This window comes from Hipposideros armiger, unplaced genomic scaffold (assembly GCF_001890085.2).
Source record: "Hipposideros armiger isolate ML-2016 unplaced genomic scaffold, ASM189008v1 scaffold_155, whole genome shotgun sequence".
NCBI lineage: Eukaryota > Metazoa > Chordata > Mammalia > Chiroptera > Hipposideridae > Hipposideros > Hipposideros armiger.
In genome coordinates, this window is record NW_017731505.1 from 2,859,104 (window position 1) to 2,885,302 (window position 26,199).

General features: G+C 50.5%; 1 protein-coding gene across 6 annotated transcripts in view; it reads right to left on the reverse strand.

Annotated features, from left to right (window-relative positions):
- Positions 1 to 26,199, reverse strand: part of SHROOM2 (shroom family member 2) — a 64,221-nt gene that overhangs the window by 10,219 nt on the left and 27,803 nt on the right. For all 6 annotated transcript variants that reach the window (XM_019651198.1, XM_019651199.1, XM_019651197.1 and 3 more), the window contains 3 exons: positions 10,801 to 11,520; positions 5,262 to 5,777; positions 3,875 to 4,046 (listed from right to left, as the gene is read on the reverse strand). In XM_019651198.1, the coding sequence (XP_019506743.1) occupies positions 3,875 to 4,046; positions 5,262 to 5,777; positions 10,801 to 11,520 (1,408 nt within the window). The remainder of the gene's footprint in view (positions 1 to 3,874; positions 4,047 to 5,261; positions 5,778 to 10,800; positions 11,521 to 26,199) is intronic.

Below are 26,199 nucleotides of genomic sequence, written 5' to 3' on the forward strand. Positions count from 1 at the left end.
AGAAAAAGTGCATGGGAGGAGCTTTAGCAGTTTAATGAATTTTTCATTGAGAAAGGGTAGTTTGGTAGTCTGCTTAAAAATGTTTCCGGGAAATTCACTAGAAACATGAACCAACAGGATTTTGGTGAGCTGAGCTTCTGTATTCCTACTGCTGCCCAGAAAAGGGGCAGGGCTGTCTAGCCCCCAGGACAGATGAGCACCCCATGCTTCTACCTCCCTTCCCCCCAGCTAAGTCCCAGGGCTCACCTGGAGACTGGGCTAGTTCTAGAGGCCCTGAGAGCTTGGGGAGGGTGCCAACCCCACCTCAAGTATTTTGGGAGATGGGGAAAGTGAACAGACTTCCCCTTCTCGTACCCCTCAGGGTGGTTCCCTACCAGCCAGCCTTGCTACTTGCAGAAGAGAGCAGGGAGTGAGACCGCACTCCCGAGCTTAGAAGTAAGGGATGCGCGATGCTCAGTATTTTGCATCAGCACAAGGAAAGCCAGGAGAGAGTCTGGCTCCAGGACCCAGCCTCCTGCTAGTGTGGTCAGAAGGTGTCTGTGGGGCGCCGTCTCTGTGGATGGCATCAGCTTGGTAACTATAGCTGGTACCTTTCCTTTGTGAAATCACTACCTGGGGAGTAGGCCATCCTGAGTACATGTGGGAAGAGACAGGCTGTGTGTTGCAAGGATTGGTGATGACAGGCTGATTCCCCATAGACCTAGGCTACCCTTCACCCCTTTTCCAGAGCGAGGGCCTGGAATGAAGGCAGCCTCGCCTCTGTGCCTGGAACCTAGAGCTTTGCTTTGGCTCCTGGAGGTGGAAGAGGCTGAGGGCAGCTGCCCAGAGCAGCTGTGTGTGTCCAGCCTGGCTCCTCTCAGGCTTGCGGGTCTCCTTCCGCTGCACTGCGCCTTATCCCTCAGCCAGCCAGCCAGCCTCCCACTCAGTGGATGAGTTTTGGAGTGGTAGGTGTGACGTTTTGTGATTTGGGCAGCTTTGTAGTGGCTAAGATGGCAGGCTAGGTTTTGCGGGCTCACGTCCCCTTCGGTTTGCCTCTCAGCCTTGCGCTGTGGGAATGTGGGCCAGGCCCAGCAAGCCATGTCCCACTATTCCTTCCCCTTAGAAGGAAGGGCCAGCTGCTGGCTGAAGCAGCAGCTAGTCCGCAGCACAGCCTTCTAACTGTGTGAAGCCCGGAAACTGTCCGCAAGCAGAGCTGGCACAGAACGGAGCTTACTCAGTCAGAACCCAAGCGTGTTGCGTTGTGCCCACAGACTGTTCTGATGGGGAATTTTACCTCCAGGAGTGGGCAAGGGAGAGGGTTGGCCGCTGTCTTTCTAGTTCCACTGCCCTGACCAGGCTTCCTGTATAGTGTCCGTCTGTATAGTGTCCGTCCCTCATGTAAGAGTGGCTTCTGGCCCAAAGTGAGACTATCCTTTCTGGTGGAGAAGGGGAGAGGTAGGCCAGCTGGGAAGGCCAGAAGTGCCGATCGCTCAGCCATTGGGACCACCTGTTCCTGCCACGTTCCCCTACCGGTAGCCAGAGGGAAGATGGCTGACAGGTGTGTGTGTGTGGATTGAGGATGTTGTAGGGTCTGGTGTTCCCACCTCCTTCTGGCCAAAGATGGGTTTCTGCCCGCCATGTGCCTGTCACCATCCACCAGCAGTCATACCCTTGGCTTCCAGATGAAGAGGAGGCAGGCAAAATTTTTTTAAAAAAAGAAATGAAAACAGGAAGCTATTGTGTTGGGGGGAGATGAGAGGGCAGATAGAACAGTCTGGGCTTTGTGTGTATGTGTGTGTGGTTTGGGGCTTTTGGGGTTTTTTTTGGTAGTTGTCTGTAGCCTTCCTTAAGTACTTTTATTTCTTTTTTTTTTTTTTTAAAGGAAGCTGCAAGCTTTGGCTTGGAAAATCCCAGGGGAATAGGGGGGGGGGCAGAAACCTGAGACTGTTGCCTTTTTATCTGCCTTCATGATCCTGCCCCCATGAGCCAGGCCTCAGACCTCTCAGCTAACCGCTTCCCATGAGCCACTACTCTGATGTGAGCCACTATTGTGATGTCACCGCTTCCCATGATGTCAGCCTATAACCAAAGGAGCTGGGGGTCTGGGCCTGGTGACCACCCCTTCTCAGCCCACTCAGGGTGCTCCCCACCTGCAGGCAGGAGGCAACACCCTATCTGCTACCATCAGCCCCTTCCAGAGCCCACTGCCCCGCCCTGCCCAGCCCAGCCCAGCCATACCCGGCTCTCCCCCACCTGGGGATGCTCTGCTCAGGGATGGGCCATCAGGGCCACCTCAGGCTCCCTGGGAAGCAGAAACCCTGGAACCCTCTGGAGTCCTGTTTTCCAGCCATGTGATCCCAAGGATGCACACAGGCCCCTTGGGTGTCTGAACAGAAGGGCATGGAAGGGAGGGCCGCATCCCTGCAGTCCTGCTCTGTTTGTCTAGCGGCATTTGCCCACTCCACCCCACTCCGCACTGTGGGCTCCTGAAAAAGGCTAAGGATATAAAAAACACTCACAAAATGCTGGCTCCCTCCTTTCTTTCCCCTGGTACTGGCTATTTATTTAGGCACAACTCAAGGCCCCTGGCAAAAACAGCACACGCTATAGCCTCTGAAAGTGACATTCTTTGGCAACTCCTTCATCCCTATATGCTAGGTTCTTCCTGCAAAAAAACACGTAGTCACCTAAGAGTCACAGGTCTGGCTTGCTGACGTGCCATGAAGATTTAAAGCTAATCTAGTAGCATCGACACTGGCACTGAGAGCAAGAATTCTGTCCCTACCATGGCCACATTGCCACCCACTGTTTCGTCCCTGACCTCACCTCCAAGGCTCCCTTCCTTGTCCACACAGCTCTGGCCACTGGCCTGGGTGCTCCTCCAACATGCCACAAGGCTTCCACCCCAGGACGTTTGCCCTTGCTGGTCCCCACCCTGGCACCCCCAGATACCCACAGGGCCGGCCCCTAACATCACTCCAGGTCTCTGTTCAATCATGGCCTCATCAGAACGCTCTCTGTAATCACAGTCCTTTAACTCTTTCTATTCCTTCACCCTGTTTCAGTTTTCTTACCACCTGACATATTACATAAGGGGTTGGCAAACTTTTTCTGTAAAGGGCCAGAGACTAAATATTTTAGACTTTACAGTAAGCCATACAGTCACTGTTGCAGATATTCCACTCTGCTGCTCTAGTGCAAAAGCTGCCAGAGACCATATGTAAAGGAAGGAATGTGGTTGTGTTTCAATAAAACTTTATTTGCAAAAGCAAGTGGTGGGCCAGGTTTGACCCATGGGCCATAGTTTGCTGAGCCCGTATCATACGTTTATTCATGAGTTGGCTGTCCATCTACCACTACTGTCATATCATAACCTCCCTCAGGGAAGTAATGACTCTATTCTGTTTTGTCTACTGCCATATCCCCAAGTCCCTGGGGGAGCTCTAGGAGTTGAACAAATGATGCTTCTGGTTTGTCAAGCCCTTTACAACCCACTGCTAGATTTATGATCATCTGGTTATAGGTATTTGAACATGATAGCCAAAGAGGACATGTGACTGCCTGAAGGGCACACAATGAAGTCCCCTAGGTTTTATTCAGAATAGAGGGGACATATCAGACGAACTTAAAATGAAAGAGAATGGTGCCCACTTAGCTATAATAAGTTGACACTGGATCGCATTACAATAAGAAGGCAGAGAGACCCCATTTCAGAACAGAAGACTTAACCACAAATGGCTGCATACGACTGCCCCTACATGGCCTTGTCCTGCACAAAAGCTGACCACAAATGCCCCGACACACACGTGGTGCAGGGTCCACGCTGGGGATGGAGGCACGCGCCGCCCCTCCCTCCTGCCCACGCAGGCCCCACTGGGAATTCCGGCTCCCCTACCTTCTTCACAGACAGGTCGTGGTCCAAGTCGCTCCCTGAATCCTCCTCGGGCTGCTGCCGCTCCTGCAGACCCTTCATCTTAATCAGCAGCTCCGCCTTGGGGGCCGACGTGCTGTAGTATGTGGAACTGGTGGCCAGGGACACAGCCGCCGGCACGCTCGGCTCCTCTTTCCTGAGTAAAAACATCAGAACTTCAATTAGCTGCGACTGTCCGCACAGACGTGCCCCTCAGCCCGGCTCAGTCTCCGGGGTGGGAGACAGTGCGGCGCGAACAGAAGGACAGCAGCCAAAGAGATGAGACTGCAAAAGGAGGAAAAGTAGGCGACAAGGTTAGGACTAAAAAAAATACCTTGCCAAATGGATACCCATCAAGTCTATGGAATGTGGTTATTAATGGGGAAACGTCGATAAGGAGGGATGTCTAAAGACCCCCCTGTCTGGGAGGGAAGAGTGTAGACAGACAGCTTTTGCTGGAGTCCGAGGTCCATGAGAACGACATGTGTGCCACTCTCTGTAAGGGGGGGCATCTTGCACCCTCCTACCAGCAGCCATGTTAGCTGCCTCTTGCTCTGGTCCTGTCTCGCCCTATTCTCCTCGTCTGCTGCACTGCACTGGCACTCCAGCCTACTGTCACTAAAGGATGCTTATGGAGACAACAGACGTCAGCCACGGAAGGCGGAATCACGTACACCTCTGCAGGCAGACGACTGAATGACAGATGCTGAAAAGTGCGGCTTACAAAGCCAATCAAAACGAACTCACTTGCTGAGAAACAGACAGCTGTATCTCCTCTTTAATAAACACAAGGGCAGACCCAGCAGTCTAAGCCGCACTTCCCTTAGGACCGATTTCTGGACCTCAGCACTAGTGACATTTGGGGTGGAATCACTCTTCACTGTAGGGCCATCCTGTGCACTGTAGTATGTTCAGCGGTGTCCCTGGTCTCTACCCGCTAGATGCCAAGAGAGCCTCTCCCAGCTGTGACGACCAAAACTGTCCCCAGATATCACGAACTGTCTCCTGGGGGAGACAACGGCTGGAGAACCTCTGTGTCATGAGAAAGCAGCCGTGCGGGCAGCACCGTAAGCCAGCACTGGCCTCAAGCCAAGAAAGCACGGGCACTGCAGTGTTTTCACATCTTTGCCAGGCCTTGAAGTCACCACCCCGCAGGAACAGGGACCTCAATGCCTCAGCGTCTCCTTCAGCACAGCCGCAGAGAGCCGAAAAGTGCTGCGCGCTGGGGACAGCCTTAGGAAAACCTGTCCCTCCAAGAGCAATCATGAAAACACATAAACACACATGCCCCCTCGCCCTCTGAGGCCTAAGAGAGGCTGGCAGACGCACACACACTCAGCCAGCTGCACCGCCAAGGACAATGCGTACTCACTTCTCCTCCATGGTTCTGGGAGAGGGGATTTTGGGGAGCAGCTTCCTGCGCTGCTGAGCTTCTTCCAAGAGGTGCTCGTCCTTGGGGAAAATGCCCTCCATCAGGTCCATGGTGGTTCTGATCTTCACGCTGGGGTCCAGGATCTCGGCCAGGGACTTATCCTTCCCCACGATCTCCCGGGCCAGCTCCTCCGACTTCACGTCTTCGGCCGTCCTCTCTCGAGCCTTCACGTAGCTGAGGGCAGGCGGAGAGGCCCGGCCGTCGCTGGCGGCGGGAGGCTGGGCCCGGGGCTCGGGCTCGGCGCCCGGGCGGCTGTACAGGCAGAAACGCGAGTAGGACTGCTCCGATGTGCTCAGCGTCTTGATCTGGTCTCTCTCCAGCCCGCTGGGCAGCGCGGGCAGCTCGGCAGCGTGGGCCAGGCCCTGGCGGCTGTCCTTCTCCGGCTGGCTCTCTGAGTGCACAATCTTGATGGGCACCATCTTCACAGTGGTGTTGCTGTCAATCACCCGCTCGATTCTGGAAAGAGAAGAGCCATCGGCTGACAATGCACAGTGCGTCTACCCAGGATGAGAAATTGCTGGTCCCCTCACCTCCCCGTACTGATGGGAACCCTGACTCAAACACCTGCAGTCACCCCACTGGAAGGGGCCTCCGTGATCACAGGGCCCAGGACGGCAGGAAGAGGAGGCCAGGGAGTCCCCTGCTGCCCCTAATTTGGTCTCTGGACTGTCGGCATCCAGGCACCTTGCTTTCCATTTTCTAGTAGTCACCCACGCACCTCCAGGGGCCTGAGAGCATAGGCACATTCATTTGTTTTCGTGTCAATGACGGTGCAAACTCTGAGCACCCCCCTACCTCCCCAGTGAAACATTCTTTTGTAAGGAAAGCTGCAATGGACAGGCATTTTTCACACAATTACCATGAGTGCCTTCGGTCAGTGTTTCTCAAAGCAGGGTGGGTGCCTGTATGGTTCTCAAGGCTGCAAGAGGACTTCTATAAAGAGTGGCTATGGGGCCGGCCGAGCGGCACGATGGTTAAGAGCTGGCTTGGGATGCCAGAGAGCCCCGGTTCGGATCCCACATATGAGGGCCAGTGACACTGCCCTCTACAGCTAAGATGCTGAACAACAGTTCAACCTGGAGCTGGGCCGCCATGAGTCGCCGGCGACGGCGTAGGCTGCAGCCCCTGTGGCAGTGGGTTGCCATGGGCTACCGTGTGTAGCCAGCAGCCAACGTGAACAGCCAGCAGCCAGCGTGAGCGGCCAGCAGCCGCAGTGAGCGGCCGTCCAGAAGCCGGCGACTGGTCTGCCTCGCCCGGGAAGAGCGCAATGATGGTGCCAACTTGGGCCAGTGAAGCAACGTCCTCCACAACTAGACTGAAGAACAAAAAGGACAGCAACTTGTCTGTTCCCCTCCCCCCAATTCCCCAGCACTGTTCCCATCCCCCCCCCAATTCCCCAATAAAAATCTAAAAAAAAAAAAAGAGTGGCTATGTTTGATGTGAATGTGAGTGCCACCCAGCCCCAGCCCCAATTTCAAGCTCCCCTATATTCTGTGGGCACTGGGTGTCACTCTCCACTTGCCTGCCACCACCCAACACTTCACCTCACCCTTCACGTGGCTTTTCATACCAGTGAGATAAGGATCTGGCAACAAACACGAAACATATTTCTTCTGCATCATTTTAAGTGACTCACCAAGGACACACTTTTCCTTTTAAAATTAAAAAAAATAAATTTCTTTGGTGCAAGGAGCTGGAGGGGGCACCTGAGCACCCACAGGGAAGAGAGGAAATAAAAACAAAAACTCTGGTTAATATGGTGGCACTGCATCCAGGACAACCCAAATGCCAGCTGGGCCCTCAGCCACACTCACTGCACCACACCTAGGATCCTATGGAGGAGGGCCCCCAGGACAAAAAAACGGGTCCAAGTATTTTTAAAGAACATATCGGAGAAAGAGAGCCATTTACTGGCGCTCAGGAGGAAATTAAAAAAAAAAAAAAACAAGCCCAGATCACAACCCAAACTCCAAACTTACTTCTAACTCGATGGGTTTTAACATCATTTCTCCACGTGACCCTAACAGATAAATTTATGGAGAACAAGGGAACCTCTGATACTCTAAATTAAATGCCATTTTTCACCCTTTAACTGGTGGCTGGGAACGTAGCATGGCTCTTTCTCTGGTCATAAGGATGTGGAGTGAAGGCTAAAACAAAATGCCATTTAGATTTGCTAAACTTCAGAGGGAAAATTCTGGCTTTTTTCTCCAAGCAAGAACAAACAACAACCCCTCTCCATGCCTTTCATTGCCCACTTACAAACCCTGACCATCACTTAATGACTTTTCAGCCAGCCTGTATCTTCCCCCAAGCAAGGACAAACTTGATTCCCGGCGAAGGAAGAAGTATTTGGGGGGGTGAGGGGGGACAAGGACAAGTCCTCTCCAGGTTGACATAACTTTCCAACAAAGCATCTCTCCCTGGTCATTTCTAAGCGCAAATGGTCTCTCCTCTTGAAAACCGCACAAATTTCCACATTAAATAAGTGTGATGAACTTTCACTTCATCAAACTTAGGAGAAAACACCATACGTTACTTCATCAAAATGAGGAGAAAACAGTGGGTTAGACCTTACCGCAACCAGATCTCATTGCTTCCTAATCAAAAGGCAGGACCCGGAGGTACAGTGGAGGAAGGGTGTGCCAAGCGCCGGTGACCTCTACGGGAGGCGGCTGCTCTCGGAGTGCAGCTTTCTCCAGGTAAGTCACCTGCTGCCCACAGGGGCCCAGCCCCTAACGTCAAACAGTCCACCCAGCTGTGCTCACACAGCCACTCCCGGGAGCCGGTCAGCCTGCATGCCATTCTGGGTCTGATAAACTATGCGCCCCACTCAGGCGACTCTCCAGCACGATGCTCGAGTTGGCAGGGATCATACTATGTAAAGGACCCAGGCAGAGCAGCCCTCCTGGCTGGCTCCCTGATGTCACAGAAAGAGGCTTCAGGACAACACCGAGAACAACACTGGGAGCGGTGAAAGCTCTAACTGTCAAAGCTTCCAGGTCCTGGCCATGGTCTCCATTTTGTAGTTAAACAAACAAACACACAGGGGTGGCCAGATAAGAGAGTGAGCTCTGAACAACAGGGCTGTTGCTTCGATTCCCACAAAAGGGGCAGTAAGCTACACCCTCTACAGCTAAGATGGTGAACAACGGCTCGACCTGGAGCTGGGCTGCTGTGAGTGGCTGGCGTGAGCTGCCGGCCAATGGACATTGACCGACTGCCTCAGCTGGGTAGAGCACAATTATCATAATACCAACATGGGCCAGTGAGTGGCGTCCTCCTCCACAAGTAGACGGAGAATGGCCAGGGCGGGGAGGGGTGAGAGGAACTGACAAACGAAAATCTCAGAGAATTTCCAAAGACGTAAAAATAAGCTTCCTAGCTTTAGGGCAGATGTTGATGCATTTGGAATGAATGACTACTCTGCACACCGCACCCCTGTAGGTGGGAACATTGCATTGTCTTTTTCTCTGCACGCCTGCTGCCAACTTGAGGCCCTGCTCACGGGAGCTGCTCAACACCTGCCTGCTGAATTTGGGGACATGCAGCTGCTCTGCACCCTGGTCAGCTCCCCCGCAGGTGGTGAGAGCTTGCGATGGAGGGAAAGTGGGAGCGGGGAGATGAGGTGGGGGGTTAATGCTCAAGAAATCGAGGCACCAGAAGCCAGGACATGAAGAGCATCTCTGAGCTGCACCCACAGGACAGGCAACCTTGGAGGCCCCGTCTGGGGCGTGCGGCACTTGCTGGCCTGTCTGTAGTTGATCGCGGAACAGGGCGGGCCCGGGGCTCTCGCTGAGCACCAGCCTCTCCTTGGTCTTGTATGTCATTGAGATTCCACATGCTCATACCAGGACTTCCCGATAATACATGCCCTTGGGGACAATGACATTTAATGCATGGCATTATGAGAGCCTTCCTTGGTAGCTGCTTTCATAGGTGGCACGGCCACCACTTATCTGTGCTACTGTGTTCCCAGAGAAGCGCAAAGGGGACAGCTCCGGACACTGAAATTCAGGTTCGCTGCGAAGCCTTGTAAAGCAAAGATACAGGTTCACGGACAACCTTTGTTATCCCAAATGACATGGTGGATGGAACTCTAATAATGTGGGCGTCCAAAGACCCTCGTCGTATGTTCCATAAGCACTGTCACTGCTTGTCAAAGTCCCTCTCAAACTCTCAGAAAATCAACACTCACTTGGGGCAAGGAAAAAATTAAAAATAGTCCCCACCTCCTAGAGCCAAGTCAGGTCAAGGGCACTTGGCTTTGTTTCTCCAGGAGCCCGCCTTGCAGGGAGCAGCTCCGGAGAACTGAGGGTGCCTGTGCCAGCTTGCTTGTGACAATATCGTCCACTCGACCCACCACACAGACCACTTTCTGGCTTTTCCTTCCTTTCAGAACTCAGCGTTCGCGAGTGAAAGGCTATTTAAGTGACATCTGCATTGGGAATGATACCAGGCACAGAGCTGGTAACTCGAGATTCTAGGGCAGTGAGGTCCAATGCAACTGTCTGGGATAACGGCAACAGCTGGTATCTGTGCCGTCCAGTGTGCTGTCCACTAGCCACATGAGGGGCAACAAAGGAACCAATTTTGTTCCATTTAATTTCATTAACTTGCATTCCTACAGCCACATGTGACCGGTGGCTACTGTACTGGACAGTACTGGCATTCGGTCCTGGGTGATTCCTTGCTGTGGGGGCCGTCCTGTGCAACATTGCCAAATGTCCCCGGAGGGATCAAAATCGCCCTCCCCCACGGTGAGAACCGGTGCTCTAGAGAATGACATGGATTTTCTCCACATCCTTCATTTCTCCATTCTTGAAAGGCAGTGCACGAAGCTAAAAGTCCTACTCTTGATGGGTCAGTACCCACCTGCCAGCCATCTATCAACATCTCAAAGGGCACGACAGACAATGCCACACCTGAAATTCTGACAACAGCACCAAGGAATGTAATCGGTTTCTCTTCTGCTTTCATACGGGGTGTATGCCAGCTTAGCTTTTTTTCACAGAAAGAGATTATGGACAAAAAGGAATATGGAAATATTGCCTATTGAGAAAAACAGCCCTTGTGCCTGAAGGTCTCGTGCTTAGGTAACAGGGGATGTGACTTACAAAGAGAAATTGCTCAGAAAACCCACAGCTCTAGTCTGTGGATGCCTTCAGGTCTCACTAATAAAAGTGTTTCGGACTTGATGAAGGGTGGGGGGTGGGGGGGACAGGGAGGGGCTGTCTACCACCTCCTTCACATCCCTGTGCGAAAGGGCAGCTCCCCAACAAGTTAGGAGGCCCCCAACTGGAGCTGCGGCCCTCCCCTGCGTAGCTCTTCCCAGGACCAACTTACAATCCAGCGCCTGGAGGAAAAACGAGGCGCCAGCAATTCAGCGCCCAGGGAGGACATACTGGAAACCTCCCGCCGTCGGAAGGGAGCTGGCGAAAGGGGCAGAATGCATAAGGCCCCCATCCCAGGGCAGTACCTTGTTGAACTCTCGTCCTGAATGAGCAGCGGGGGTTTGTCGGTCAGCTTCTGAGGGGCAAACTGAGGTGAAGGAGAGCGAGACGTCTCCATGGCGGACGTCTGCAGGGCCCGGAACCTGGAAGGGAGCAGAGCTTCCCGCTTAGGACAGGCCGTGTGCTCATCTACTTGCTGCCGGTCGTGCTGCCCGGGGGCCTGCGGGCCGTTTGCAGGCTGGACACCGCTGAGCTTGTCCACCGAGGCACAGGGGCTGCGGGAGAGGGACAGGCGGTCCACGCACACCTCCAGGGCTGCAGGGGACGGTGATGGGAGCGGCCTGCCAGGCGAGGCCAGGTGATTGGCCGCAGGTGCGCCCGCAGGTGCAGTGCCGGTGGGGCCCCTGAAAGGCCTGGGCTCCCGCTTGGGCGGCGGTGGCCTCTGTGGGGCTGGTCTCTTGGCGAGCGGCGCAGCGTTCACGGGCCGTGGGTCCTGCCCCCGGGCGTGCGGGGCCGAGAGACTGCTCTGTGCTTGAGGTCCCGGGACGGGTGGTGGTAGCGGTGGGTCTGCGGGCGTGTGGTCCTCTGAGTACCTGTAATCGCGAGGTAGAGTCCCTGCTCGGCTACGGCCCTCCCGGGGCCCCGCTGGAGCTTCCTGGGCGTGAGGCTGCTCAGAGACCTGGGACGGGCTCCGTGGGTCCCGCTGGGCACCTGGCCTGCCTTCTGGACACTGGGCATCAGCTTGTCTAGAGGAAGAACAAATAACAATGAGCAAACCATTCCAATGAACATGTTTTTCCTAAACGGACTGGACCCAGATCTTGCTCATCTCCTTACAGCATTGTAAAGAATTAAATCCACATACATTTTCCCGCACCTGTCCCTACTGCAGTGCTTAATGAATGCAAGGTATTGAGACCAAACACACACTGGACACCACCAGGCCACATGCTGGCATGTCATACAACAGGACGTGAGGTATTAAAAGCATGTGCACACATATTAGATACCCACGCACACGTACATGTACACACATACTACATTTGGGGGTAAAAACAAAATCTATGCAAACATTTTATTTTTTTAAAGATTTTATTGGGGAATTAGGGGGAGGGGAACAGCGTTGGCGAATCAGGGAAGGGGAACCAACAGGTAGACAAATTGCTGTTTTTGCTCTTCAGTCTAGTTGTGGAGGACACGCTTCACTGGCCCATGTTGGTTTGATCATTGTGCTCTTCCCAGGTGAGGCAATCGGTCGCCAGTCATTGGTCAGCCGCTCACAGCGGCTCCCGGCAGCTCACACCGGCTGCCGGCCACTCACACTGGCTGCCAGCCACTCAGGTAGCTCACGGCAGCCCCGCTGCAGCCTACGCCGTCGCCGGCGACTCACAGCAGCCCAGCTCCAGGTCAAGCTGTTGTTCACCATCTTAGCTGTAGAGGGCGCAGGGTCACTGGCTCTCAATGTGGGATTGGAACCGCAGCCCTGCTGCTCAGAGCTGGCACTCCTAAGCGAGCTCTTAACCAGCTGAGCCACTCAGCCGGCCCTCTATACAAACATTTTAAAAAGCAATATTTGTGAAAATTCTCATATACAGCTCTATTCAGGAATATTTATTTCATGGTGCAACAACATTTTTATTTGGTTTTTTTCAGGAAATTGCCAAATTCAAAGGGATAGAACTTTCTAAGATGGGCGGCAAATACATTTATTAACAAAACCTTTAAAATCAGTAGTGTATTATTAAAAATGAAAAGGAAAAAAAGACTTTCTTTTTGAAGCTGCAATGACTCATTGACCTTTCCATTTCCTTTTCTATTTCTATCTTTCCATATGTACGTACATATTTATATGCGCACACACACACATAAACATGCCTGCAAATCACATGCATGCATGCATCACATGCATATTTCTCTGTGCCGTTGCTCAAGCTTACGGGCTAACAACTATCGAACTTGCAACAGATCAGCCAGCCATGCCTTCGCCAACACACTGCTTCTTCCTACCCAACGGAGCAATGAGCTGAGCCTCTGCCTGACTCTCCCAGGCAAGGGAAGAGCTGTTTTCTATTGACAAGACATGCTGCGTTCTTAAAGGAGACTCTCACAAGGGCAGCAAACAGAGAACCAGTAGGTAGAGAATAAGGGCCCATAAGAGATGTAACCTATTAGCTAACAAGCAGAATAGGGCACCATCCCGACAACCAGAGCCCCCTGGAGTCCCAGAAGTGCACCTGCCACCTGGGACACGACACCTGGCCTGGGAGTTACAGATGTCCCAACCCTATCCAGGCCACTGCACAGCAAGTCAAGTGCCCTGTGCATGTCCCTCTTGCTATGTCCTCAGGAGAAAGGTCCCCTCCAAGTTCAACTGATGGCGAAGCCATGGACTTAACTTAGAAAACAAGCCGTGATGGGCCGGCCGAGTGGCGCGATGGTTAAGAACTCGCTTGGGATGCCAGAGGGCCCCGGTTCGGATCCCACATATGAGGGCCAGTGACACTGCCCTCCACAGCTAAGATGCTGAACAACAGCTCAACCTGGAGCTGGGCTGCCATGAGTCGCCGGCGACGGCGTGGGCTGCAGTCCCTGTGGCAGTGGATTGCCATGGGCTACCGTGTGTGGCCAGCAGCCAGCGTGAGCGGCCAGCAGCCGCAGTGAGCGGCCGTCCAGAAGCCGGCGACTGATCTGCCTCGCCAGAGAAGAGCGCAATGATGGTGCCAACTTGGGCCAGTGAAGCAACGTCCTCCACAACTAGACTGAAGAACAAAATGAACAAAAAAACAACAGCAACTTGTCTGTTCCCCTTCCCCCAATTCCCCAGCATTGTTCCCATCCCCCCAATTCCCCAATAAAAATCTTAAAAAAAAAAAAAGAAAACAAGCCGTGATGAAACGGCCAAGTATAAGAGCTTAAGAAAAATATCAACCCAGTTTGGGAAATCAGATTTTTTTTTTCAAATGTGTATTAGGTACACACTAAGAGAAACTAGAAGTTATCAAAATAACTTGAATAGAGCAATGAATGGTTTAGAGAACCATACACCATCAAGCAACTGTGTGGTTACAAAGTTCAGAATGGCATTTAAACACTGTCAAATCGACAGCACAGACTGAGAGTTCAGATGGCCTGCCCTGGAGAAGTGAAGACCCGGTCACTCTTCCATTTAAGCCATTGTGCCTCTGAGGCCAGGAAAACCTACTTTATGACAATTCACAAATGCCTCCCCAACATTTCATTCCAAAGACTGGAGGTACACACATTTTCTTTTTCTCCTATTAATAAAACCCTTGAAATCTAGCATCCAGAGACCCGCACAAAAGCACCTGTTATTTAATAAATACCCGCCACCTCATAGAAACAGAGAATTAAATTAGCTAATTTACTACTAAAATCTAAGTGCCTTTGGCCGTGTGGATTCACAGTTAATGTGCTAATTTAAAAAGGAGCTCTATTTGCAAAGGGCCTTAGACAGGACGTGGTCTGGGATCTACCCAGAAACAAATGAGAACTCACTTGAGAGAGCAAAGCCCCCTGGGAAGTAAACAGTGACTCAGGTGGGGTCCTGGCTTCTCTCTCAGTTAGAAGGCACAGGGGCTCCTGCCTGTCTTCCTGACGGGGCATCCTTTGCAGGGCTGCAGGGCTCTCTGTTCCCTAGGGGGGTCGTGCACAGAGCACGGTCCCTTCTCATCCTGGAGGTGTGGCTCATTGTGCCGCACCCCAACATTTCACTTTAGATTCACATTAGCACAGACATTTTACTTTAGATTCACATTAGCACAATGACTTACGAACCAAGTTTGCCCCACCCTTCTTTCTTTTTTCCTGATTCCTCCCCCACAAAACTGCAAAGTCAAAACCATGAAACCACTCAACGGTTTTTATTACCACAGTTGATAAGAAATCAGGGAACTGGGGTCAAAAAAGCGACCAAAGATGGAAATTTGGGGTTCTGCTGGTGTCATATTCCAATCTGTGTTTCTAATAGATTCCAAGTGATGACTGTGGAGATAGTGTGTATGTGTTTAGGTATGTGTGTCTGTATAATGTATGTTAAACATGTGTGTGTGTGTGTGTGTGTTTGTGTATAATGTATGTAGATAGATTTTTTTTTTTTAAGGATAAAGTCAATGGTGATGGCAAGATCCAGAAACAGGAAAAGCAAAAAACAGAAGATGATTTCAGGACTTAGCCAGTGAAAGCAGCTAAGCACCTCCCTGCACAAGCTCCTAGGTACCATTTCCCCGATAATAAGACCTAGCTGGAAAATAAGCCCTCGCATGATTTTAGGTGCCAAAATATGGCACCGTGGCGTACTGAATATTTTAAGCCGAAGGAGTTGGTGGAAAAGGCGCCCTTCTCCCTGAAACGGGTCATAAAACCCTCATGTGACGGGTGCGTGCCCTCCATATCCTGGAGGAATCACGCTACAGCTTATTCTCCAGCTAGGTCTTATTTTCGGGGAAACAAGGTGTGCGTATAATTGTATACACTGAGCAGTGAATCACGTCAAGCCATACAGGGAAATGAACAAGGCAGCTCATTCCAGAGTCCCGGAAATTGAAATTCAGGCTAGGTTGGCTATTCGTGCTTATGCAGAACATGCTAATGACATGTCGCCAAGGAGAGAACAGCTCGTGCAGCTGCAGGAGGAGGGACGGAGGGCAGGCGGGCTCTACGCCTGGCCCAGGAGACCTCCAGGAGCCCGGGGCCATGCTGTTTTCATTGCGCTGGCTGCTGCCACAGGAAATGGGGAGGCGAGGGTCTGTGCTGAGACCACGAAGCAAAGTACAGCTGAACTGAAGAGGAAACATCGGGAGGAAATGCCATGCTAAATGCTCTCAGTCATGCAGACACCCTGTGATAGGACAGAAATCACTGTACTGTTAAGCAATGGGTGTGTACGCACATGCGATCAAACGCCCTTGAAATCCTGTCCACTGCCATTATTCAAATCTACGTTTTTTATCTTGGTATGGAGCCGGCCAGCCCCACGTCGAAATGTGGATGCCTCATCGGAAAGGTGGCAGTTTTATTACCAGCTTCCATTGGTTTGTGACGAGCCCCGTGACGTGACTGGACTCCTTTCTCGGGGTGTTGGTTTTCCGCTCCCTGCCTCCACATCTTCTGCACAGCTGGCTGTCACACGGGTCCTCAGTTCCACCAGCCCCGCTGTCCCCCCCATCTCCACGTCACCCCTAGCATAGGACGTGTCCCTCTCTCCAATTCCTGTACTGTCTCCACTCTCGTCACTGGGCTGTGAGCGCCTCTGTGGCGGCCAGGGAGCCGAGCTATCCTCTTCCAGGCCTCACAAAGTATTACTGGGTTGTCGGGAAAGTCATGACATATTTTTCTATGTTTTTCAATGCACAAGTGCGTTATGACTTTCCCGACGACCCAATATATTTATTCCATGCACTCTGTCATGCCGCCCCCTGAATGTCCATCAAACATATAAATGCATTTGCTGCTTTCAGTCACTGTGCAGACTGGTACAAAAGAAAGACACATTTTTTTTGAGATACAGGCAGTTAAGTTCTCAGTGAAATAACCTTGCATGTGAACATTCCCAATATAACTAGGCTTTTTTTTTAATTATTATTAATTTTTGGACTGCTCTGTCAGTACTAAATAATTCACACCACAAGCTTTAGGGTTACCCAGTACCTTCAGCACTCAAGACAGGAGAATTTCGGACTCTTTTGGACTTCAGTAACATACACTGGGGGCGGGTGGGTCCTCATTTCCTCAGAGCTCCTGGGGTCCATGATGGTGAAGGGACGCACGGCCCGTCCTCACATGTGTACACGTGTGTTGCTCAAACGTCAAGGCTGTCGCTCATAATGCGCTCGAGTGTCTGAGGCCATTATAGAGCACTAGCCCACATCTGATGCGGGATTTCATCAGGCAGACACTTCCAATCAAGGATTCACACGCTAGCTGTGCGATGTCGGCCAAGCGACTGTGCCCCACGGTGCTGCATTTCCTCACCGGTCTGGGCGAGTCACAGGTCACCCCACGTGGGGCGGGCTTGTGAGGCAGAGACAGGTAAGCTAAGGTTGGCGTGGCAGGATCTGTGTGGGAGTTCCTATCAGCCAGGTGCTGGGCCAAGCACCTAACAGGAGAGGGCTGGCCTGAGGTGCAGCAGACCCCAAAGCAGGTCTCCGTGACACCAACACCAACACCCCCCCACCCACCCTCTGACACACCACAGCCCAGCACACCTGGGGCAGGGCTGCCCGGGCCTCTGAGTGGGCGGGGACATACAAAGCCCCTAGAACTCCGTGCAATAGAATTGCCTCATTTTAACAAGGGAGAGAGAGCGAGACAGAAAGAGCAAGCTCCTAGCACACAACACCACCGAGGTGTTTCCTCCTTTCATTTAAATATTACACAAAACACAAACTTAGGTCATACGCAAAACCAGCATCCAGTCGACACTGGCAATGGACAGGGTAGCTGGGGTTATCTGACATGGTGCATGAATCGTACTTTACAGCGTGTGTTGCAAAACCAGGACCCAAGCCCTGAGCTGTTTGCACGGAGCCAGGTTAGCTCACGGGACAACTGGGGTAGGACCCAGTCGTGCTGCGCTCCAAACAGAGCCACGCTTCTACGAATGACTCTCGGGTTCAGCATTTACAGCCTGAGGTCAGTATTTAGCAAGCACACGTCCACTGCTTGTGGGTGTGAACCACAGTGATTTTTTTGTGAGGTGGAGAATTGTTTATTAAAAATCATGGGGGGTGGAGGGGGGGGGCAGCGTAGCCGGGTGGCTCAGTTGGTGAGAGTGTGTGCCCTTAACAAGGTTGCTGGTTCGGCTCCCGCATGGGATGGCCCCTCCCCCACAACTAGACTGAAAATGGCGACTGGACTTGGAGCTGATGGATCCTGGAAAAAACACACTGCCACCCAATAAAATACATACATACATACATACATACATACATACATAAAATCTCAGGCGGCTTATCTGTCCTTTGGCCCAGCGGGATGTATCGGACTTTACTAGCCAGGTTGTCTGACTGGTGCTGAAGGACAATGATGCCCCCAAGCCTTAGGGCAGGGGCCAGGCAGCTGCGGAGGCAGGGGACACCCACACCGTTCCAAGTGCAAGTCTCCTGAATGAGGCACTGGTGTCTCCACTGACCTTCCCGTTGCCCCAGGGAACTCCCAACAGACTCCTGCTTGGCAAAGAGCTGGGGGAAGCCTATTCTGTCTGCACAGCATCCCACAGCCAAAGGAGATGGGAGGCAAGACGTGGGTGCCCAAGGGAAGCAATGGACCAGTCGACTGACCAGTCCAGTAGTGAACAGACATAAACACATCAGAAACATTTCACCCAGCCCGAACGCCCAGGAATAATGGCACCAGCCACTCCGTGCTTGGAAACACCAGTGTACCATGGGGCTTACCAGATGGTGAGCCCATGCAGGGGACAGGCTGTCTAAATGCCTTTCTATCCCAGTTTCCGGGCCTGCAGACATATTTACCAAATGAACGAACAGACACTAGTGGTGCTGAAGGAGAGAGCTATTCCCACAAGTGCTACTCCAATTGTGTGTCCTGCAGAACATCCCCGCAGGGGGACAGGAGCCCCGATTCATCCTTCACTCGATCATTTCTTTACTGCAACGCCTCCACTGAAGTGTTTCTCTCCGCACCTGGCCCAAACAGGCTCCCTCTTCCGTGATTCTAACGCCAAGCGGGGAAAGCAATTACTTCAGATGCATGTAAGGGTTTGCTGCTTCCTTTGGGTTTATGTGTGCTTGCAGGAACGTGGATGGTAACAGGAGTGAAGATGAATTAGACTAAGTCACTCGCGGTTAAGTGGGGAGAGAAGAGATCAAACGAGAGATTCCACTTACAGATGATCAAAACCCGAACGTGTGGTCACCTGAGGGGCTGGTGTCCAGCAGCAGGAAACACAGATGCAGAGACTATTGTCCATGACAGCCCCAAGTCACCAGCTCTGTGTCTTCAGAACACATCTGGAAACCCTATTACAGGCCTCTCTTATTTCTGTGGCTGCAGACCCTCATTCTTAGTCCCAAGACGTGACAAAAAAACTTTTTTTTTTTTTTTTTACAAAATCAGGGAAATCCCTTCTGCCAATCAAAGCTCCAGAGCAGTTTCTGTTCCAAAATTATTTTTCAGAAGAACAGACTCACAGAGGCACAAATGGCATAAACATGATATTTTCATGTCATCTGTTAGCAAAGTTTCCTTCTGGCATCCTCTCGTACTTGCTTTCCTAAAATCATAGGTCACACGCAAAGTAAGTGCAACGTGTGGGCAAGTCTGATATTGACTGGTAATTTTTTAGAACAGGTCAGATCAACATTTCAGGAGGAAGCAGGGCTGGGCAATGATGTTGCTCAGCCACCCACCGTAGGTGGCAATCTGAATGTGATCTGGCGTGTACCATCTGTCCTCAGAAGCAGCAGCACAGAAGGGTGTCCTCAGGCATGCCACAAGGGACCCCTTGGTCCCAGTAGGGATCTGCCATCTCTTCAGATGGACATTCGGATCCCTCAACTCAGCTGCACAGGTAGCCAGCCAGGGAGCCATTCTCAACATGCGTCAGCCAGGACCTGAGCAGAGGGGATACACAGTGCAAAGCACTGGCGGGAGAGACAGGAAAAGTTCCCTCTGCCTTCTGACCACTAGGGGTCCTTCCCCGCTTAGGAAACTACTGTGAACAGTTTGCTGGACCATCTAGGGAAAGAGACAACGCTTAGAAAGTATCCAAACCTGCAGAGAAAAACAGGCTTTCCTTCGCTCTCAGGCACAACATTACCTTTTCCATATGCGTTTGCAGTGTTTGTAAAGAGAAACGCAACGTGGCAGGTACAAGAGTCCTTTTTATACTCTTGCGTCCCCCATCACCTCCCTCCCACCCAGAATCACCCCTGCTTGGACAGACTAGAACAGGCAACATTTTTGTGTTATTGTTTTGATGTTCAAGCTTTTTAAATAAGAACATTTCCACCGACTACATGAAAGACTATATTCCTCACTGAGAGCCCAACTCTCCTGATTCCTGGCTGCGTGGTTTCCTCAGCCCCGCTCCCCCAGGTCTCAAGTGGACGCAGAAGGGAAGGAAGCATTTTAGACACACAAATCCAAGCTCTCCTCAAACTCGCTCCTTCAGAAAGCCAGGCCTGGGCAAAGGCAGGGACCAAGGAGAGAATCTGCAAGAAAGCCTTCCAGGCCATCCGAATGGCAAGCCAGCAGTGGGAATCGGCTTCATGGCATCTTCCCTCCCAAGTCCTTTTCTACCCACTTGGATTTGGATATTAAAAGATACTCCTGAAGTTTTCTTTGGCTTGGCATGTCCCTCCCAAACTATTACCGTCGTCTGAAGAAACAGGGAGAGTACGCATGCCTTGGTACCAGGAGGTACCTGGAGGGAGCAGTCATATTCCTCCTCCCACAATAGCTTCTCAAACCGGAACTCACCCGGAAAGATTCTCAAACCCGGACTCACCCAGTGAGGCTTCTCAAACCCTGGACTCAGGGAATTTGGCCCTTGGGCTGTAGTTTGCTGATCCCTGGTCTAGAAGGCAGGCAGGTGTTAATTTTTTTAAAACGTGAACATGTCATTGTTCATTTTGATAAGCAGTATGAAGGCTTATGAAGAGAATGCTAAGGAAGAGAGTAGAGGGGAGGCTTTATTTACAGGGAGAGAGGATCTAATGAGTTCTTCTTTTAAGCTATGATTTTAAAACTTTCCTGGCCTCTTTTCAGCTGCTCGTGGGAGCAATGGTCTCCACAAATGCTCATTTGACGTCATTACAATTAGAAGGAACCATGAGATCTGCGTCGCCATGACAAATGTTATTTTATTAGGACATTTCATTTACCTCGATCATGTTTTTAGGAACATCTAGGTTGGGTTGTTTTTATTAGGTATGATGTATTGTTGATAAACACTTGAAAACTATCAACATTAGGACATCAGTAAATAAGCAATATGTGAATTTGGATTCACATGAACTCTTGTGCCCTAGGTCTATATGCTCTTCTTCTGGGTCACTTCAGTTTCATTTTGTTTTGGTTTGTTTTGTTATTTAGTGCATGTTTAGATATTTAGTCCTACAAATCTAGCCATGGATCTAGGAGGTTTGCACTTGACAAAACATTTCCACCTCTATTCTCCCCCATACCCCATGACAGTTCTGTCAAGGTATCACGTACACAGCGTAAAATTCGCTGATTTGAGGTGTACCGTTTGACAAGTTTGAGTAAATATACTCAATTGAGTAAATATACTCCACCACAGTCTAGTCCAACTACAAGTCCATGGCCCCCGAAAGTCACTTCTTACTCTACAGCCCTCACTGGGGCCCCTGCCTGAAACCCTCATAATGGATCAGTGTTCTTGTCTGCACAGAGGGCAAACCTGACGCAGCATATGCAAAGGATTAGAATTCTCTAAAACCACAGTGAAATTACAGTAAGGAGACACCCCATTTCCACAAATTAGAGGGTGGCTCTATGGACAACTTTCGCGAGTTGGCTAACCTGAAAGCGTCGCCATCTTGTGGTAACTTTTCCAGAGTGGTTAAGGTATTCTGTTTGCTGGGTGACCCAGAAGGGGCATTTCCCATCTGCCTCTCCTCCACTGAACCAAATTTTACCGCCGCGCGCACATTTTAGTCACAATGAGCATAAAAAGTAGGTGCGCTTGATCCTCTCCCTGCTGAAACTTCCAGCCCTACCTGACCTCCCTCCACCCCCGAATGAAGGCCATGCTGTATGTTTTCATCTTCCTGGCTCCATCTCGTCCTCCCAAAACCACCTGCCCCCCCCTCGGTGCCCCCTGCCCCTGCACCAGACATCTTGGGTAAAGGCCCGTCCCTGCTGTACATGCCTTGTGGTTCCCGTATCTCAGATTTGATCCAGAATCCCACCCGTGGTCACCAGCCATCCCTACTCTTTAAGACACAAATGAACTGCAACCTTTCCCGTGAAGTGTTTCCTGCTGACAAAGACGAGCCTTTCTTTTTCGGAACCCCCATAGGATTTCATCTCTACCTGTTTGTCCCCAAACTGTACTCAATTCATTGGTGTTATTCTCATGTCATGGCACTCCTCCCGGCTGGACCGACAACACCCATTTCTGTCTTATCTACGCCTGTATTCCAGAAAAAGGTTTCAGCAAAGGCTCAGAAGGTAACAGGGAAGGGGGGAAGACAAAGACAGGTGAGGAGAGGAAGGCAGGGCCGGCTGGCTGGTTCTCTTGGGCATTCTGACTACCCTGTACACTTATGTTATAGACTGAATGTGTGTGTGTGTGTGTGTGTGTCCCCAAAATTCGTATGTTAAATCTTAACCCTCATGTGGTGGTATTAGGGGGTGGGGCCTTTAGGAGGGGATGAGGTCACAAGGGCGGAGCCCTCCTGAATGGGGTTTGTGCCCTCATAAAAGAAAGCTTGGTCCCTCCCTTTCCGTGCTTCACCATGTGAGGACATACCAAGAAGACAGCCATCTGCAAACCAGGAAACGGGTCTCACCAGGAACCGAATTGGCTAGCATCTTGATCTTGGACTTGGAGACTCCAGAACTGTGAGAAGCCCCTCATCTATGGTCTTTTGTTATATATTATTTTCCCTAATAATAGAGGATAAGCTTCTTCAAGGGAGGTTCTCTCTGTACCTGATTGGACTTTGCAAACTCCAGGGCACCCAGCCCAACGAATCCGGATCGGTAACCAGTAAGATAAGACACTGGCGTCACCTGAAGACATGTCCACTGAGAACAGTTATTCGGATCTCATGGTAATTGAAATGTAGGGGCCAACAGACAAACGCCCTTAGAATATCAGTGTGCTGGAGCTAAAAGGCTGGGAGGTGACCCTAGCGCCTACCTGCCGCGTCTCGGACGACAGGTGGACAGCCCCATCCCTGCTCCTGACTCCCTCCTGCCAGGTTCACTCCACAGTGCCATGACTGCCACAGACATGGACCCACCTGACACATTCCATTAGGTCTACCTGCCCGTTAAGGGCAATCTGAAGGAACTCAATTTTTCCATAAAACAGTGACCGTAATAAAAAGAGCAAGTGGTTACTGAGAGGCTCTTTCCTCTTTTGAATGTGTTTATAGATGTAGTTTAATGGCCTATAGTTCTTTTATTTCAATATATTTATACACTGAATGATCCAGTGTTTTGAGCGGTGACTTACCAAAGGAAAACACACAAGAAGAGCATTAAAATGAACATAAAAACATCTGAACGAGGGGCGGCCAGTTAGCTCAGTTGGTTAGAGTGCAGTGCTCAGAACACCAAGGTTGCCGGCTCGATTCCCACCATGGGCCACTGAGCTGCGCCCTCCACAACTAGATTGAAACAACTACTTGACTTGGAGCTGATGGGTCCTGGAAAAACACACTGTTCCCCAATAAAAAAATTTAAAAAAAGAGAGAGAGAGAAATATAAACAAAAATGTAGAAAGGCACAAGTGCGGAAAAGCATCCAGAGGAGCAGGCCTAGAATGCATGACGTTACGGACAGCTGTGCCCCAAACAGGATCCTGGGGTTCCTGTCAACAAGAACAAAACAGGGGGCAGGATGAGCTGGGGCCAGTGGCAAGCTGGGCACCTCTCAATTCTGCAGCAGAAGCAACGCTATTACCGACCTCCCTTTGCAGAGCATAAGCACCACCAAGAAAGCACCTCCGGCTGCCCCAGTCTCACCCTCGAGGATGCTGACGTCCAGGAGCCTGAGTGAGGTGACCTGGGCCAGGATTTAGACGTTCCTCTTTCAGCTCCTGCTTTCTCTCTGCCAATACTTCCTTGGATGTTCACCTGAAAGCCCCAGTGTCTTCTCCTCCCTGGCAGTTTTATCATATTTGCAAAGCCCTGGAGAAACGTTTCAGATGGCGGTCTGTACCCCGTAGGGAATTCATGTCCACAGGCCTCAGTGGGTCAGCCCTTCTGAAGCACAAATGCTAAGGACGGCACACAACCACCCGCCAGGAGCCAGCAGCCACTGGAACACGGAAGGGACTGCGCGAAGCCCCAGGTACAAGGACAATGACACGATGAAACACACTACTATGGTAAAAAAAAATCTAACTGGAACATTCGAAAAGCATGCGACACACTGCAGGGATCTATTTACAGACTAAATAATGATGACTGAGAAAGAAAGCCCCCCGCCCCAGGAAAACACAGGATATGCAGACTAAGGCATAAAAGAAAACTACAGAGAGCTAGACGAGACACAGGGAAGTCCAACTTCACTAGTCACGGAGGAAATGCGAGTCAAAAAAGAAGTAACATTTTTGCTTATCAAATCATAGAAGTTTTTTTTTTAATGGAATGTTTCATGAATTTGCGTGTCATCCTTGTGCAGAGGCCATGCTAATCTTCTCTGTATCGTTCCAATTTTTCTTAGTATATGTGCAGTTGAAGCACCAGAATTTTTTAACTGGCTAATATGAACACGGTTTGGGGAGGAGCAGGGCTGTCCTGGGCTGTTGGTGGTAGAGTATAAACAGCACACGTTTCATGGACGGCAACTTGGGGCTATTTCCCAAAGCCTGCCTGCCAATTCCATGCCTAGAATTTTACCCTAAGGAAACTGGCATGTCAGAGCACGAATATTTGCCTACGAGATGTGCACTGGGGTTTTACTTATAATTGTATCTATAATTATACATATAATGTATCTGCAGTGGACAGTCATGTCTTAGCATCCACGCATCATACATGTACAAGTAAAAAAAATGCTTTTTTTTTTTCAGGGCGACCGGTTAACTCAGGTGGTTAGAGCGCAGGTCTCATAACACCCAGGATGCCAGTTCAATTCCCACATAGGCCAAAGAGCTGTGCCTTCCACAACTAGACTGAAACAACTACTTGACTTGGAGCTGATGGGTCCTGGAAAAACGCATTGTTCCCCAATAAAATTTCTAAAAAGAAAAAAAAATGCTATTTCCACACACTATGTATATTGTGACCACATGTGTAATGGTGAGTATTTGTGCTAAAAAAGGACTTCAAAGTGGATACACTTCAACCTTCCACAGTACGATCTCTGGATGGAGGGCTGGAGGGCGATTTCTAATGTCTTCATTCTGCTTTCCTGAAGTCCCACATATTTTTAATAAAAACGTGCTCATTAGTAAAACAGGTTTTTATTTTTTTAAAAAGGAAATGTTATTAAACACTATATACCACCACCTAGGAACCGGCAACCCCAGATTAGAGTAAGTCCTGGCTCTCAAAAACATATATCGAGCTTATGAAATAAGGGGCCATTCTGAATTTTGGGCAATCCCATGGAAAAAGAGATGAAACTATAATGAGAATAGCATCATCTCGATAAATTAAGAAAAAAGCATTGGGTTCAGGTGTCTTCCTTGTATCACAACTGCATGTAACTCAAAATTCTGAAAATCCCACATGTTGGATTATTGTGCTATGAATGATACTCAGCTAAACTGTTACGTGCAAACAGATTCTTCGACTCAATAGGCTTTAGATATTTATTGTACATAATCATTTACTTTATCTACTTTACTACTACATAAAGTCTATGATACATACATCTGTGTGTTGTGTGTGTGTGCATACACACACACACACGTATGCATGCATGTGTGTGTAAATGTTAAATATTTTCCTACAATTCCAGTTATTCCACCTTTAATGGTCTCCAAGTATGTTTTAGGACCTACTGGCTAGCCTTTTTTAAACAAAATCATTAACTATCAAATATCATATGAGTTACACCCAAGAGAACTTCATTGGTTAGCAGCTCGAGCTTCAACTGCCCCACTGCCTTGGAGGCAAGAAACTGGGCCAGCTGCCAAGAGCTCATCTTATTTGTAAATGGACCTCACAGATAGTACGTGTGTGTCTCATATATCCTTACAGGTCTTCATTCACATGAATGCTGACAGCAAATGAGTCAAACGGCACAACCCGGGGGGCCGGATATAGGATTTTTAAGGGTAATTCAAGTCCCTGGCTTCTGTCCCTGAGAATCAAAAATTGTTACAGTTGAAAGGAACGTTAGAAATCATTTAATCCAAACCCCTTATTTTATGGGCAAAGAAACAGAGGGTCGTGTGTCCCCAGTCTCGTGTCCCCGGTCTCTCAGCCCGGCTTGGGGGGTTGGGGGGTGTCTGTGTACACATGCTCTGGAAGCCCACGCTGGAGTTCCTTGTCACTGCACTGTCACCGCACTGGATGTGCGACATGAAGGCTAATGAGAGGACAGGGTCGCCTTCCTGTAGCAGGTACACTCAGGACCGCTCATCCGTAGGACCTGCCAGCATCAGAAGTGAGTTCCCAGGGACCCACTGGGTTCAAAACGAGCGATGCTGCATGCAAGGGCTCTCCATCCACCAGCTGCTGTGAATCCAGCCACATAAGGCCCAGTGAGCTTATTGTGACATGAACCTGAGGCCC